Source organism: Euleptes europaea, chromosome 1, assembly GCF_029931775.1.
Source record: "Euleptes europaea isolate rEulEur1 chromosome 1, rEulEur1.hap1, whole genome shotgun sequence".
NCBI lineage: Eukaryota > Metazoa > Chordata > Lepidosauria > Squamata > Sphaerodactylidae > Euleptes > Euleptes europaea.
In genome coordinates this window covers 97566481-97583967 of record NC_079312.1, presented here as the reverse complement: position 1 = coordinate 97583967, position 17487 = coordinate 97566481, and the positions used below count along the sequence as shown (strand labels likewise).

General features: G+C 45.9%; 1 protein-coding gene across 3 annotated transcripts in view; it reads right to left on the bottom strand.

Annotated features, from left to right (window-relative positions):
• Positions 1–17487, bottom strand: part of ARHGAP26 (Rho GTPase activating protein 26) — a 357153-nt gene that overhangs the window by 197731 nt on the left and 141935 nt on the right. For all 3 annotated transcript variants that reach the window (XM_056851135.1, XM_056851143.1, XM_056851152.1), the window contains exon 11: positions 15449–15527. In XM_056851135.1, the coding sequence (XP_056707113.1) occupies positions 15449–15527 (79 nt within the window). The remainder of the gene's footprint in view (positions 1–15448; positions 15528–17487) is intronic.

Genomic DNA, 17487 nt, shown 5'->3' with positions numbered 1-17487 from the left:
GGAGAAAATGGCCGCTTTGGAATGTGGACTCTATGAGATTACACCCCACTGAAGCCCCTCCCTTCCCCAACTCCCTCCCTCCCCAGGCTCCAGCCCCAATATCTGCAGGTATGTCTCAACCCAGAGCTGGTAACCCTAATGCATGTTCTTGCGCAGCCTTATGGAAATTCTAGTCTCTCCCCAGTCCCCACATGCACAAAAAATGTATAAAATCTTCTAGACGGCTAAAAGCCATGTACACTTGTGCTTGTCAAAACAAACTAGTCCTGGCACGTATAGAGATGTAGAGGCCAGTGGGGGAGGGGGGGGAGAGAGACACAACAGAAAAATTCAAGGGGAATTCTTTTTCCCCTGAGGACTTTCTTCATTTTTCTGAGGGAAAATTTGGAAATTCTGGGGAAGTACTGAAAATAAACTCCTATGAAAATTTTTCTTATTTTGAATGAGTGAAACAGTTTTAAAAACAAGGTGGGCTTTCTGCAGACAAATTCAGCTCTTAAATCCAAGGTGAATTTTTGCGCCTAGAAGGATATCTAATCTTCATGACAGGAGTATGCAGAGCTTTCCTTACTTCAGCTGTTAACATGCCTTCTGTTGACCTTTTCACCTCTCCCTCAAACCAGTGTGATGGATACACCCACAGATTGGGTAACACAGTCTGTTGCTCTACTTTGCTGGAGGAGGGAAAAGATCAAAAGAATTGGAGAAAAAACTGGACTCAGAAGAAAAATTCTGAAAGTTTCATTGAGAACTGAGCTCTCCCTAACCAGAGAGCAAAAAGTAAGCTATATGTGCTAAGATAGTGTAGGGTGCATTAGCTTACAGTTTTCTCTCAAGTATTTAGAGAGCCAGCGTGGTGTAGTGGCTAAGAGCGGTGGACTCTAATATATAATCTGGAGAACCAGGTTTGATATCCCACTCCTCCATATGAGCAGCAGACTCTAATCTGGTGAACTGAGTTGGTTTCCCCACTCCTACACATGAAGCCTGTTGGGTGACCTGGGGACAGTCGCAGTTCTCTCAGAACTCTCTCAGCTCCACCTACCTCACAAGCGTTATTCCATGCTGGCTTTCATAGGGTGGTTTCTGTTGAGCAGTAGCAGGCAGCCTGGCCTAGCTGAGTCGTGTAAGTCAGGTAGATAACAAGTCACTGAGTGACTTAGAACTACAGAGTAGGGTCTTGAAGACCCAGTTTCACATCCCCATCATGCTGTGGAAGCTCACTGGGTGATTTTGGACCAGTCGCATACTTCCAACCTAACCTACCTCAAAGGTAGACTAAAAAGGAGGCGAGGAGAATAATGGAAGTTGCTTTGGTCCCCACTGCAGAGAAAGGTGGGGTACAAATGAAGTAAATAAATAATACATATAGCTGAAGATGGCAGGCAAACAGATGGTAGGTTGGAGAATGGCTGAGAAGGAGAGAATGAGGCAGGGAAAGGGAAGAGGATATAGGGGTTGCCAGGTGGAGGGGGAAAGTAAATAGTGGGGGGAGGGGGATACAGGGGAAAGAGAGGTGCCATCCCACAAGTAGGAAAAAAAATCGGTAAAATTCAGATCCGGCAAAATTCGGCCCGTTTTTATTCGGGAAATGTCGAAGTCCGAGCTCCCCCAATTCGGATCCGTGGAATTCAGTACACAATTTGGAGTTCGCAAATAAATGCACCCATTTACAGCCATTAAAAACACATTCGCGCCTTTCCGCGGCTCCGGGAGGCATGTTTGGAGGTAGAGGCCCCAAACTTTCAGTGTAGCTTGAGGGGACCCTTCTTGCAAGAACCCCCAAGTTTTGTAAAGATTGGGTCAGGGGGTCCCGAGATATGGGGCCCGGAAGGGGTCCCCCCCAAAATCGCCTATTGGAATAAAGACATTAAAAACACATTCGCGCCTTTCCACGGCTCCGGGGGGGGGCATTTTTGGAGGTAGAGGTCCCAAACTTTCAGTGTAGCTTGAGGGGGCCCTTCTTGCACGAACCCCCAAGTTTTGTAAAGATTGGGTCAGGGGGTCCCGAGATATGGGGCCTGGAATGGGTCCCCCCAAAAATTGCCCATTGGAATAAAGCCATTAAAAATACATTCGCGGCTTTTCACAGCTCCAGGGGGGGCATTTTTGGAGGTAGAGGTCCCAAACCTTCCGTGTAGCTTGAGGGGACCCTTCTTGCAAGAACCCCCAAGTTTTTTAAAGATTGGTTCAGGGGGTCCCGAGATATGCGGTGTCCCCCCCATCTGCCTATTGGAATGAATGGGGGCAGGCGATCCATAATGTGCATCTAGAGAGCGGCAAATCCAAGGCAAAACCTCCCATTGTTTCTGGGGCAGCCAGAGAGAGACTTACCACCAACCCACACTGACCTCCAGGCGAAGGTGGCAACCAGTGAAAACAGCAACAATCACACTTGCAAAGAGATCAAGCCCCCCCACCAGGACAGGTCACCCCCCCTTTGCCCCCCCCCACACAGTAGAAGCCAGTCTGTGGCTTCTAAGAGCTGATGTAACTACGCCAAAAGTGCATCCCGCTCAAAGCGTAAGTAAGCAGCGTGAGTATCATGAGTAATGTACGTATCTTTTCATTTCAACACAGCCAAAATGCATCTTATAATGCTACTTGCGTAAGTGTGACCTGCGCATATTGCATATCTTCAATACTGATCGATTTCATGCTGCTGGATTCAAATCTTCCACAGCAACAATCACACTCGCAAAGAGATCAAGCCCCCCCCCGGACAGGTAACCCCTCCAAATCACACTCCACAGAGGCAATTAAGCCCCCCCCCCCAGCAGAACAGCCCCCCCGAACCAGAAGACGCAAATTCCAAACGAAGGAGAAGAACGGGCCAGACAGAGAGAGACTCAGTGACATGGGATGTACTAAAACGAATGACAGGCTAGCCCATTATAAACAACAGGAGCGGCTGCACAGCCCACTGGAAACAATAGGAGCCAGCCAGAGAGAGACTCTGTTAACCCACAGTTAACTCCAGACGAAGTTGGCAACCGGTGAAAACAGCAGAAAGCAGAGTCTCACACAGAGGCAATCAAGCTCACCACCCAGCAGAACAGGTAAACCCCCTCCTGGCTTCCCCCCCCCTCTCTCTCACACACACACACACACACACACACACAGAATCTCCCCCCCCCCACATACACACAAACAGGAAAAAAGTTATAGAGAAAAGCCCCAAAATGGGTCCCCTCAAGCTACACTGAAAGTTTGGGACCTCTACCTCCAAAAATGCCCTCCAGAGCCGTGGAAAGCCGTGAATGTGCACAAGCACCACCCCCCACCCACGGGGATCTCTCTCACACACAAACAGACACTCCCAGTCTCTTTCTCTCCCCGGGCCACGCAGCAGCTGGGGTCACGCATCCATGACCGATTGGCCAGAGGAAGACCCAGCTTGGCCACTGATTGGCCGTGGGAGAATGCTGCTTTGGGGGTGCTGAACTTGTATGAATTTATTCAGAGTCCGCCCGAACTCACTGAGTTCGGTTCGTCGTTTTCCTCTTTTTTGGCTTCGGTTCTATCCGAAGTATAAACCGCTGAATCAGGGAAAATTCGGCTGTTTTTCTTGTCGGATGGAACCGAATCGACAGCCCTACCCACAAGACCTTGACAGTTCCCTACCACGCAAGTCTGCTTGGTCCAGTGGCCGGCACGACACAACTGGGCCACAGTTTTCCTGGGCAGAGGCTGCTGGGGTGTGTGGGTTTGTAATCTTAAGATGGAGGGGCAAGTAATGGTAGGTTGGCTGTTGGGTTGGAGGGAGAGAAGGAAGCAGGAAAAGGGGCTATGGGGAGGGGGAAATGAGATGCCTCCTGCACATTCTTGCAGGTTCTTGCTTGAATAAACCAAGTATGAAATAACAACTTAAATTATCATTGGTATCTTTACTGGCATTTTGATGTTCCATGTTATGACATTTTATCCTCAGTTTGGAGCAATATCCTCAGTTTGTAACACTGCTCTTGGCCATTCAGAGGACTCTGCACATGCAATCTCAGAAAGATAGCTGAAGTCAAACAAAGGAATCAAAGAAAAGGACAGTACTTTGTTATATGTAGTGTTCACCCTATAAAGGATAGGAAGTCTGGTCGACTGAATGAAGCCATCCAGTTCGTCATATTTTGACAATATCCCAGTGGAAACACTTCAAGTTCATGTATCTTTCAGATTGAACTACTGAAGTTATTTCAAATGTGCACCACTGAAATTCTGCCAAACATTCAATAGGAAACCATGAGTTATTGGCTCATAAGCTACCTACTGCCCTCTCGCATACTAATATGCTCCCCTTTTACTTGGTTTTCTCTAATAATAGTTTGCTATGACTTCTAAATAGGGCAGATTATGGCTAGTTCTAACAGAACTGCCTCAACACCATGATTTGACAACATGGTTTCAAGTGGGTTTGCAAATAATGCACAGTTCTTAGTTAGCACTATCCACATCTTAGCCTGACTTGCAATGCAATGGCTAACTGTGGTTAGGTGAAACCAAGAAGCATGAGAAAGGAGAAGGAGCATATAAGTATCTGAAATGTAACCTTGGAAAAAGTGATTAAGTCTTCCCTTAACCATTGCCTTCATCCATTAAACAGGCAGGGGCTTACAGTGAATGCTTTCAGAAGACTTAACAATAAATACAGCAAATGTTCTTTTATTGCAAAGCCACAATTAATATAACAGTAAAATTGCATGTAGCATGACTACATTGCTTTGACCTGGATGGCCCAGACTAGCCCAATCTCGTCAGATCTTGGAAGCTAAGCAGGGTTGGCCCTAGTTAGAACTTTGATGGGAGATCATCAAGGAAGCCCAGGGTTGCTATGCAAAGGAGGGCAATGGCAAACCTCCTCTGCTTGTCTCTTCCCTTAAAAACTTTATGGGGGTTGTCATAAGTCAGCTGCAACCTGACAGTGCTTTCCACCACCATGGCAATGCCTTAATGCTCTGGTACATCCAAGAATTTGTCTATGTAAAGTGAGTCCCTCTAGACAGGGAACTGGCTCTAGGTTCTGCCTAGCAGAATAATGGCATGAAATTAAAAGTTAAATAGAAGTAGTTGTATAATATTAATCTTTTAGTTATGATAGAAAAAGTTAGTTTCCCAATCTGACATTTAACCCAGCTTGAAAATAAAACATAATTAAAGACTGTTTTTCCACCTGAATGGCTTTTGAAAATCATTTCAAGTAGCCTATGTCACCCTGTCCTGTCAGCTAACCACAGAAAAGAAATCTAGTGAGCTCTCCAGGGTAACAGTCCTCCCCAGCCCTCCTCCCCCATCTACATTTTCCCTCTTTCCACTTCTGAAGCGAATGATTGTGGAGCATTAAACTTGCTCTGGTGTTTTAACTAATCATGGTTAGCTTCACACCATGGCTAGAAATGATTTTGTAACTATTTTGTAACTATGAACTGAGTTACAGGAATGTGGGACAGGGAGATCTGAATGCAAGAGGGAAGAAGAGACAGGAAATGGGTGTTCAGACCTAGAAAGAGAAGGGGAAGGGGTGTCTGGAGGGTGTTCTTGAATGGTTAGTGCTTTATAATATATTTTTTAAACTAGTTTACAAAGCTGTAAAGAGGCATGTTAGGGGAAGGAAAACAATTAGTTCAACGTACATATTCTTTTTTAAAAAGCGGAGGAAGAGGAGAATAAATGCATCTTCAGAAACCTATTTCTAAAACCCTCAATGTCCCTGTAAATTGTTCCCAAAGCTTGTAATCTACACCCAGACTCAGCCACTGCATTTCTAATCCACTTTGAAGGCTAAATCCCACATGACACACTGAGCTTACGCCACAGGAGTCTGGGAATTATGAATTACTATCCTGTACAGATCGATCTAATGTCAACTCTCATTTATTTAATTGATCCTGAAGCATTCTTTGCCCCCGCCCCACAAGGCAAGTTAGGGCCATGCTGAAGAGGCATACCTATTGCGATCAGAGGAAAATCAAAACAAAAGACAGTTCAGCTACACCAAAAGCCACAGAAGCGTCAGAGAGGAGTTGGAAGTCATTAGTATGGCGACAACAGATCGCCATGGAAACGTGCAAGCCCAGCAGCTACTGCATCCTGAGAGGTGGCGGCCGCTCTCTGAAACAAGGGAGGAGTGATTCCATGGAAAAGGAAAATAAGCAGCAGCATCTGAAACCAACTAAACTAGATGTTGCCAACATTTCGAGGTATCCAGATAAAAACAAGGCTACGCTGAATAGAAGAACGGGGAGGGGCATGGTGGATTGGAAGAAAAATGAGGAAGAGGCTGGAAAGAGAGGGGAGGGGAGAAAGCAGCCTACCCTTCAAAATGAGAAGACGGGGAAGAAGAATATTCAGTGAGATAACAGTGTAGGGTTCTTATTCCATGTTCAGTAAGTAGAATTTTTCCCCCCAGCGTATTAAATGGTAAGACGTAGGAGAGAAAAGGATTTCCTTCCTCTTTCTGCGGCAGGCTTGGTGTAACTTTTTCTTGGCTTATGTGTATTTTGTTTGTGCTGCAGACGGGACACAAACTGCTGCCAGTGAGCAGGCAAAACCAAGAAAGTTAAGAAGCAAGAGGAGACAATCTAAATTCCAGTACCAACAGTGAGGTTTTTAAAAGTTGGAGAGGTCTGGCTTGTAACAGAGAAAACGCGTCATGCCGAGATGGGCTGGCAGCTGTGCACGCAAGTAGTCTGCTCCCATCCATCACTCTTCTGTCATTACTCACAGAGAGAGCGTTGTGAGTGGTGCATAGGTGCACATGTCTCCGTAAAAGCTCCCAGGGCGATGCGCACACCACCATGTCCTACCGGGTTCATAAAGCAAAATTCGCTTGTTGCTGAGTGAACACGGCTCATGAAGGAGGGTGGGGGGAAATTGAGCTTGAGCGATACGTGGCACCCTGTTGAAAACCGGGGCTCCTAATCCACATGAAGAATTTAAAAACAATCAGGTGGGCTCTCAATATAAATTATGTTTTCCCCCACCCCCCATCCTCTATTTAAAACTAATACACCACACACAAAAATTAGGGGAACAACAAATCTTTTAAAATACTTATATTAAAGCTGCTGAATTCTGTCTGAAATTAGAGCTCTCCCGTGGTTCAGACGGCATCGACGCAAGGAGACAGCAAGTCTCGCTTTACCATCTAGTGGACAAAACCCTATATGACAACTGCTGCAAGAAAGTCTTTGCCTCCATTTTGCGCCTGACTCACAAGACTTGCCTCCTCCATGTTTGGGAACAGCTTCTTTCCTGCCCTTCAAAAAGGCCCACAAGCTTTCGAGCATTTGTAGTTGTCTGGATTCAAAGAACGCATAGAATTATTATTTTTACTGGGTTACTGCTGCTTCATACATTACATATGATGTAGGGAATATGGGATAGGCTGCAGCTCCCTGTGGTACGAGTCCATAACACTCATTCTCCTAAGAGTGTGTAAAGTAGTTCTTACAAACAGATTTAATCTGAATTTTATATAGCCCAATCACAGCCGCTGTTCAAGCAATAGATTCTGAACAAACCAAAGAAAATATTTGGATGAGCCTAAAAAGTATATTGAACTGATTCAGTAACCATTTTGTCCTGGTTTTTCACTCTTTTTGTGTCACCTGTCCTGTGTGCCGTACCAAAATTTAATAAGTAACAGAAATGCAGTATTCTATTTCAGAAGTACAAAGTTAGATAGGAAGGGAAAGTTATAAGTAGGGAGATTATTAATAGAGAGGGGAACGCTGTTGGTGTGATGGGGTTGCATCATTTTTGGGGGAAACCTGGAACAGATGTCCTGCGTCTTTAGAATATCAGAAACTCTTTTACCATATTTTCCTCCTGCTGTGGCCAAACAAAATCCAGTCTCTCTCATCTCCTTCTGGACTCATGAACATGCTCATGTGTTCTTATAGAAAAGGGAACCCCCCCTCTGTGAGTGCTTGTATGCGATTTTACCGTATTTTTCGCTCTATAAGACACACCTGACCAAGAGACGCACCTAGTTTTTAGAGGAGGAAAAAGAAGAAAATATATATTTTTTAAACGACCCGGCGGGGGTCTTTAAACTCCTCTGCGCTGCCTGGGATGGCAGCGTGGAGAACTTTCAAGACCCGGCTTCCAGGGACTCCCTGGAAGCCGGGTGGGGAGGGGGGGTCTTGAAAGTGCTCTGTGCTGCCTGGGATGGCAGCGCGGAGGAGTTTAAAGACCCCCGCCGGGTTTTTAAAAATATATATATACCGTATATACTCGCGTATAAGCCGAGTTTTTCAGCCCCAAAAATGGGCTGAAAAAGCCGGCCTCGGCTTATACGCGGGTCAATACGGGGGGAGGGAGGGAGGAGGGAGGAGGGAGGGGGAAAACTTACCGCTGTCGCCGCTGCCGGGCCCGTGCCGCTTCCTGCCGCCGGGAGCGGCCTGGGGCAGTCTCCTTCCTCCTTCTCCGCAGGAAGGCTGCCCCGCCCCCCCGGCCCCCGCCGCCATTTTTCCTGGCCGGGAGGGGCCATGGGCAGCCTCCTGCAGCCGCAGGAAGGCTGCCCCGGCCCCCCCCGCCCCCGCCGCCATTTTTCCCGGGCGGGAGGGGCCATGGGAAGCCTCCTGCAGCCGCAGGATGGCTGCCCAAGACCCCCCCCGACCCCCGCCGCCATTTTTCCCGGGCGGGAGGGGCCATGGGAAGCCTCCTGCAGCCGCAGGATGGCTGCCCAAGGCCCCCCCGCCCCCCTCCGCCATTTTTTTCGGGCGGGAGGGGCCTTGGGCAGCCTCCTGCAGCCGCAGGAAGGCTGCCCCGGCCCCCCCCGCCCCCGCCGCCATTTTTCCCGGGCGGGAGGGGCCATGGGAAGCCTCCTGCAGCCGCAGGATGGCTGCCCAAGACCCCCCCCGACCCCCGCCGCCATTTTTCCCGGGCGGGAGGGGCCATGGGAAGCCTCCTGCAGCCGCAGGATGGCTGCCCAAGGCCCCCCCGCCCCCCTCCGCCATTTTTTTCGGGCGGGAGGGGCCTTGGGCAGCCTCCTGCAGCCGCAGGAAGGCTGCCCCGGCCCTTCCCGCCCCCCCCCCCGCCATTTTTCTTGGGCGGGAGGGGCCATGGGAAGCCTCCTGCAGCCGCAGGATGGCTGCCCAAGGCCCCCCCGCCCCCCGCCGCCATTTTTTTCGGGCGGGAGGGGCCTTGGGCAGCCTCTTGCAGCCGCAGGAAGGCTGCCCCGGCCCTTCCCGCCCCCGCCATTTTTCCCGGGCAGGAGGGGCCTTGGGCAGCCTCCTGCAGCTGCAGAAAGGCTGCTCCGGGTCCCCCTGGGCCTCGCCGCCGCTTCCTCCCGCCGGGTGCGGCCTGGGGCAGACTCCTGCAGCCGCAGGAAGGCTGCCCAGGCCCCCCCGGGCCGTGCCTCCGCTGGACCCTCGCCGCTGGAGAGCCCTGTCAGGTAAGCCTGCGGGGGGGGAGGGGTTATAAGCCGACCCTCGGCTTATACGCGGGTGCCTAATTTTTCCCCATTTTTGGGGAGAAATTAGGCACCTCGGCTTATACGCGGGTCGGCTTATACATGGGTATATACGGTATATTCTTCTATTTCCTCCTTTTTCCTTCTCTTTCCCCACCGCCCCCCTTCCCGGGACTTCCGGGAAGGGGGGGCGGTGGTGGTTTAAACTGCTCTGCGCTGCCTGGGCAGGCAACCCAGAGCAGTTTAACCTCCGCATCCCACCCCACCCCGCTTCCCGGTCCCGAGGCTCAGCTGTTGGGTCCCCGCCCAACAGCTGAGCCTCAGGCCCGGGAAGCACGGGGCGAAGTTAAACTGCTCTGCGCTGCCTGGGCAGGCAACCCAGAGCAATTTAAAGACCCACCGCCCCCCTTCCTGGGAGCGGCATCCCCCTTCCCCCTTCTGGCGGCATCCCAGCTGGCTCCCGGGACGGCCCAGCTCCACGCCCGCTGCCGCTGCATTCACTCCATAAGACGCACTGACATTTCCCCTCACTTTTGAGGAGGAAAAAAGTGCGTCTTATAGAGCGAAAAATACGGTAGATACAAATTCTCTTATCTGAGCTCAGGAAGATCAATATTAAACCAATTCAAGAGTCTTGAAAAGAGCTGACAGAAACTATAGCAGATAAAATTGGTACCATTGCTTTGAACTGAAAGAAAAGCAGAAAGCCAGTGTGTGGCGCAGTGGTTAGAGTGTCACACTAGATGCTGGGAGACCCAGGCTCAAATCCCCACTCTGCCAGGGAAGCTCACTGGGTGTCCTTGGCTGGTAGCACACTCTCTGCCTAACCTGCCTCACAGTGTTGTTGTGAGGATAAAACAGAAGAAAAGAGAATGTTATAAAGTGCTTTAGGTGGATATAGGGCTCCCCGGAGGAGAGGGGGGGGGGAGTAGCATGGGGATGGGGATACAAGTGGAAATCAATTGATTCCTGCAACTCCTTGTGGGTTCCTCTGTTGTATATAATTGCAGCTGACAGAGGGAAAACTGAGCTCAATCATTAACAATTATATACTGCCCCTCTCAATTGCTCAAGGGGGCTCACAATATATGACTTAGAATCCATATAAAATCCATCTTGAAGACACAGGTACAATGATCACAGGGGGGGGGGAGATCATCTAAAATGCACAAATCCCAGTTTGTTATTGTACCTGTTCATTTCAACTCATCCTTATTCATGTTTTCTTATCATTTAAAGCCCCCACAAACACGTACTCAAATAACAACAACAACAAAAATAAAGGTAAAATCCTTTTCTCATACCGAGACTACAAATATCGCAAAGCCCTTTGAAAGGATGGTGGAAGAGGCAGTTTCTGTGAACAGGAACTTCCTGGAAGGGGGCTTTAGAAAAGGATTTTCCTCTGCAGCTATGTACATAGCGCACCGTTTTCATGTTCCTAATCTGCAGAGCTACACATAGCATTCTCAAGGCCATCTACATTCCTGTTCAAAAAGCCCTGCCTTTTAAAAAAATTACTCGCAAAGTCACAGTGACCACAATGAAAAGAGAACAGTATGGGTCAAAACTATTATGCTTCTTGGAATAGTGACGAAGGTTCTACTAAAAAAATCTTATATAGGAAGTGTGTTGTAAGTATAATTAGCCTAGGAAATAATTCCACAGAAGAATTTCTGTAGAAGAAAGGCTACGCTATAAACTGAAGGGACGTGGATCCAACAATGCTTCTGATTGGGGTTTTTTAAAAATCAGAACCCAGCAAGTGTCCCTAAAAGCTGACCCATTTAATTCATGTAGGTCTATATTAGCCACAACATTGACAGTAACACACTTACAAAAAGTTGCAAACTAACAACTCTTGGCTGCAGCTTAAAGCTGCATGTAATCATTCTGTTTCAATATTGTCTTGCATGTACTGTGCCCATTTTGGGGACAAACACATTTTAAATTTTCATTATCTGCATTGTTACTGTGTAACTCTAGGTTCTGGATTTTTGACTGCTGATAAATCCAGGTGCTCCTCATGGTTTGGAGGTGTGTGTGGGGGGTGTTTGTAATTCTTAGAACTGTTTTATTTTGGTGAAGGACTCATTTGTGACAAAGAGCAGTTGCCCTTTTCCCACATAGTGAGATCCAATTGGCACCATGGGACTGAGTTGTTTCCTCCAAGTTACAGGCAGCATTGATCATTTCCTGATCTCATTTCTTCTTTGTAATCCCACTATTTGCTCGTCAGTATTTTTTAAATTGTAGGTTGCACTCTTTCTTTCTTGTCCCCCCAATGATTATGCTGCATCAGGAAATGGTTTTTCTTTTAAATTCACTACGAAGCAAAGGGAAAATGATGAGTTCATGCTTCCCTCCCACTGTTAAGTGTAACTGGCATCAAATTAATAACTTCCTGATTTCATTTCCTCTTTGCAATCTTGGACTGTTTAAAAACAACAGGAGAAGAAGGAATTTTTCTAAGGAAAGCTCTTCCCAATCATATCCCCAGCACAACCATGCCTCTCTCCTGATGAATCAACTGTGCATTGCCATTCCACGCTAACTGAGCTAGCGCTGTGCGACAGGCGAAGACATGGGCAAAGGGGTAGCAACAGCACAAGAGTTAAGCCCATAGGGCAGGTTTGGCCCAAAGAGCCAAAAGAAATAAAAGGGCCGCACTAGCAACAGGAAATAAAAACAAGGCCAAGGCCAACAGAGCAAAATAGGCAAAAAGGTTTTTTTTATTACTCAGAATAAAAATTCCCTACACATTTCGCCTAAGGGGCTTCTGCAGGGGAATCTATAGTTATTGCAGTAGTCCCTATGAGCATATGAGATTCCCCTGAAGAAGCCCCTTGGATGAAATGCATAGGGAATTTTTATTCTGAGTAATAAAAAATCATTTTACCTATTTTGCACCATTGGCCTTGGCCTTATTTTTATTTCCCTGGCCCAGTAGCCATCACATCAGCTGCAGCTGGCCGACAGAAGCGGCCACAGCCCTGAGAGGGGAGGGCAGTGCCAGACAGGGAGAGAAGGACACCTCCCCTGGTATCCTGGCCAACCCCAACTGCTGGGGCAAGATTTAAAGGCAGTTATGCACAGGAGCTGGGAGATGCAGGGCAAGGCAGATATGGTGTACGTGGTGCAGTGAGAGAGTCCCAGGAAGCCAGTGGAAGGAGTGGAGTGACTCCCCTGATTGGGAGATGTCTGGAAGAGCAATCAACAAAGCCTTGCTGATTGTTCCTGGAACCTCATGCCTTGTTTGGGGGGTTAGGGAGAACCACGTCCTTCCTACATTTCTACAAGTGCCCACGCTCCCTCCTCCCCACTCCAGGCTGGAGATGGGCCCAGAGACTACACACTAAAATTACATTCAAAGCCAGAAAATATTGCCACAAGCCAAGTCTGAAAAACAGTGGGAGATTAACATGGGAAACTACAGGGGTTTGATAATGCTGTCTTCTGAATTTTTTTCATAATATTGTCGAAGGCTTTCACGGTCAGAGTTCATTGGTTCTTGTAGGTTATCCGGGCTGTGTAACCGTGGTCTTGGAATTTTCTTTCCTGACGTTTCGCCAGCAACTGTGGCAGGCATCTTCAGAGTAGTAACACTGAAGGACAGTGTCTCTCAGTGTCAAGGGTGTAGAAAGAGTAATATATAGTCAGAAAGGGGTTGGGTTTGAGCTGAGTATTGTCCTGCAAAAGTATTGTCCTGTAAGTATCAAGATAATGTGCTAATGAGGGTATGGTATGTTAATATGGAACCATTGTATCCTGAAGTGATCTGTTAATGTGTGTAATCCAAAACTAATCTGTATGGCTATTGTTGAATGTTGTCTTTGTCTGGAGGTTTTTCAGGGCAGGAAGCCAAGCCTTATTCATTCTTAAACTCTCCTCTTTTTCGTTAAAGTTGTGCTGATGTTTGTGAATTTCAATGGCTTCTCTGTGCAATCTGACAAAATAGTTGGTAGAATTGTCCAGTCTTTCAGTGTCTTGGAATAAGACCCTGTGTCCTGTTTGTGTCAGTCCATGTTCAGCCACTGCTGATTTCTCAGGTTGGCCAAGTCTGCAGTATCTTTCATGTTCTTTTATCCTTGTTTGTATGCTGCGTTTTGTGGTCCCGATGTAAACTTCTCCACAGCTGCAAGGTATACGATATACTCCTGCAGAGGTGAGGGGGTCTCTTTTTTCATAATAATTCGTGGAGGAATTATGGCAGTTCTAGACAAAACACTTAATGCAGCGAGAGCCTTAGTACACAGGACGTACTTGTGATTTTTCTGCCGAACAGATAATAACATGGGAGGCATTCAGATTGGGGAACTCATGCACTCGGGGCTGGTGCTACCATTAGGTGAACTAGGCGGTCGCCTAGGGCGCAGACCTCAGAGGGGCGCAGAACTGGCCTGAGGGGCACCGTTTTAAACAGATTAGTTTCCTGAAAAAAATGCAACTGACAATTTATATATTTTTTATTTTAAGATAAGTACCACAACAGTGCTATGGAATATAATTAATTATAACTTCTTATAAAAAGTTTTGTGCTTTTATTTTTTCTACATGACATCTGTTTTTGAAAATTGGTTAGCAATGGGGGGGGCACACAAGTAGTTAGCCTTGCCTAGGGCGCAAAAATGACTGGCACCGGCCCTGCATGCACTGGCAACCCTCCCATGTCATGGCTCTGATCAAACCAGAGCGCACTACTGCCATCTAGACAGAAAGAAAGAAACCAAATCAACAACCTCTCAGGTCACATCTGTTTGGTCCTAACAGTACATTGTTTTATATGTGCAATATGTGCAATGGCATAACACCACAGTACAGGCCTGCAGTCATGCACTTTAACACTGATTTTCTATAGTGCTAACCTATGAGAAGTGTAATAGAAGACAAAATATATAATTGTAGGAATATGTAATGAAAGATAAAATCTCTAAATGAAGGAAATTATTTATACACTTCCAGTTTTATACACAGTTTTATAGAATAACTTAGCCCAAAAGAAGGATACTCTACCTCCTAAATTTTCACAAAGAGGGAGACCATCAAGAGAGGAGGGAAAGGTCAGCTCTGTGCATGCAGACTTAATGAAAAAAAGTTTTATTTTCTTTCTTATTTAAAAAAAAGGAGAGTGATACGAAGGAAGTAAAAAAAAGGTAAGTGTACAGCAAAACAAAGAAAACACAGCAATGTTACAAAAAAGATCCACTTATTGCCTAATGACAGCTTTTGTGCTAGAGTCCTTATATCCCTCCTACTCAAGGGCACAATTGATACTTAAGTCCTTCCATCCGATCTGATGAGCTGCAGATCCCTCCAGCAAGCCCAGCTCCTAGGGCTGAGCTGCGAGATCACTTCCCCAAGGTGATATCAGGGTGCAATATTCAATTCTCGTTTGCAGTCTTTAATAGCTACCAACACAGCAGATTGCTGAAAGCTCTGAAAACATCATACTATGTTTGCCTTTTTTCTTCATCTTTTTTTTTAATACAGCACATTAAGGTGACATCTGAACAACTCCAGACAACGGCTGTTACCGTACTTGTATTCCCAGCGATGTATTAAGAGTTTGAAAATGTTATAAAAAATACTGTTCGCACTTTCGATGTATTCCCACCAATGTATTAAGAGTTTGAAAACGTTATAAAAAATACTGTTCGCACTTTGTTTGGCCCCTTTAGCTGTGAAGACGTCTTCCAACCATTTATAAGCCGTAGTATCCAAAAACCCTTTTAAAGCGATGTTTTTTACAACATTTTCAAACTCTTAATACATCGCTGGGAATGCAAAGTGTGGAAACCCCCATGGTTCTGCATTTCCTTAGCAGAATTAAGAACAAGAGTTTTCTTACTGTGCTAGCAGAAGAAACAGAGTATTACCTTAAGTTTTTAACCGAAAAAAAGGATTATTTTGCCAGAGCCACAGAGCTATCCTGGCACACTTGGTGAGACGCACAGCTTCACAGCAAACAATCTGTCCCGGGCCATGAAAAGAGCCTTTTGATCCCCCCCTAAGACCTATTCATAAACATCCTTTGCTTACTGGTTCCCGGCCATCCATTGCCTCCATCCACAGCCTTCGATCTTCTTCAGAAAGTGCTTGCATTGTAATTACTCCTGGCCTGCAGAGATTAAAAGAACAATGCAGTGAATAACACACACAGAAAGATCAACAGCCAAAGGAGTCAAATTCAGCACAAATTACTGCAGTGCACCTTTCCATGGTCCAAATTCAAGTTTGGGAATAACTGTCAGAGACACAATGTAACAGAGCCAAGTTAGGGCTTTGTTAGAACATATCCTTCTCTGGTTTGCTTGCAGGTGTGCATGTGGCAATAGTCAAGCTAAAGCAAGCATTCTGAGCAAAGTTGAGCGTTTTGCAAAGTACATCCTAAGTAAGATTGCTTATGGATTGGCAAAACAATTGCACTTAAGGGCATAAGTTAAATCTTGCCAATGCACAACCAGTAGAAAACTCCCATGGATGGAAATAGATGGATGTGGTGGTGGTAGTAGTTCTAGAATAGTTTGTTCAGACCCACAGCAGGGATGCTTCACTCAAAACATTTTGCTCTACAGGTGAGCAGTCCATGTGTCAAATATGAACCATTTTGATTATCCCCAGGTATGCATTCATACAAACAAATATAATGAGCAAACTAAGCAATTATGGATACAACAAGGAGTTCTTATGCCAGGAGAAGGAAATCTAGTGGCCTGTATCCTACCATTCCCACTCAGAAAAGTTATGAGTATCTGAGAATGCTAGGATGGCAGATGTCTTGTATGAACTACTTTTATAAATTCACTTCAAAATTCCCACTGACTCAAATTGAGCAAGACTACTTTATAAGTTTCTCATTAACTGCACATCTAGGTTTTCCAATAGTTACTAAAATCCCATTGGATATTGTTATTTCTAGCACAACTTTTAACACTGAAACCCATATAAAGGGGGTTGTTTAGATCTCACAGTGTATATGCAGAGATTATTTGGGGGGGGGGTCAAAAACTATTTGAAGAGTCTGACTTTGAAAGCAGCTAGAGGTAAAGCAACAAAAAGAAAAATGAACTAATGCTGGTAACTGGACCTGGTCCTTATTTCCTTCAGATATTCTCAGAAATTCTAAAACAAATTCTTTTGCTGCAGTAAGGCCTTACTCAAGGTTGATTCATAATATTCTCTTTTGCTTCTGAAATTACATATACGCAACATTATTTTCTATTTCCACATCCACATGTTTCTATGATTAGAATTATGCAAAGAACAGCACAGAAAAAACACCACCACAGATGGTGCTGTCAGTTACAGCAACTCCTAGATTTTCAAGCGATAGCTAAGAATTGTAAAGTCATCGACCTGAAGTTACAGATCTATGATTATCATCTTTGCACAATTACTATGGTGGTTTGTCGCCACCATATGAGTCATATGATTCATAGTTGAGGCAGTATGAACTACTTAAAACTTGGCACACAGACTAGCCTTTATAACAACAACAATTAACTAGTCATAAAGACCCCAAGTTATAAAATGACAAATCAAGTTGTAGCAACCTTATCAGGTAACTTTATGTTAAAGAGAAATAATGTTTGTATTTAAGAACTTTCTACACAGAGCATTTTCTTTTTAAATTATCTATTTCCACTTCAGGGCCCATAGCCACATCAATTTCACTGTTACAGAGAACACAGGTTATTCTCACATTCCTTTCCATAAATGCACTTAAGAATATGTGTAGAAAAGTTAGCCAACGTACATGACTTTGTAAACGCTAATGTCATACACCCTGCATGTGCTTCAGCTAGCAATAAAGTCCATGAATACTTCAAAGAGTTCATCAACGGACCAGCTCTACATACCAGTAACAATCTACTAAAAGCCATTCACCACAACCACAGTGACTATCACCAAGAGCATGAGGCCAGATTGTTCAACATTGATGGTTCAGATCAAGTATCCTCATTTCAATTTTGGTTCTCTGTTTTGAGACACTAACCTGCGAGTCTCAAGAACTTCCCGTAGAGACGCTGATCCAGCGCCATGTCCCCCGAGTCCGCTCGGAGAAACCAAGAGGCGTT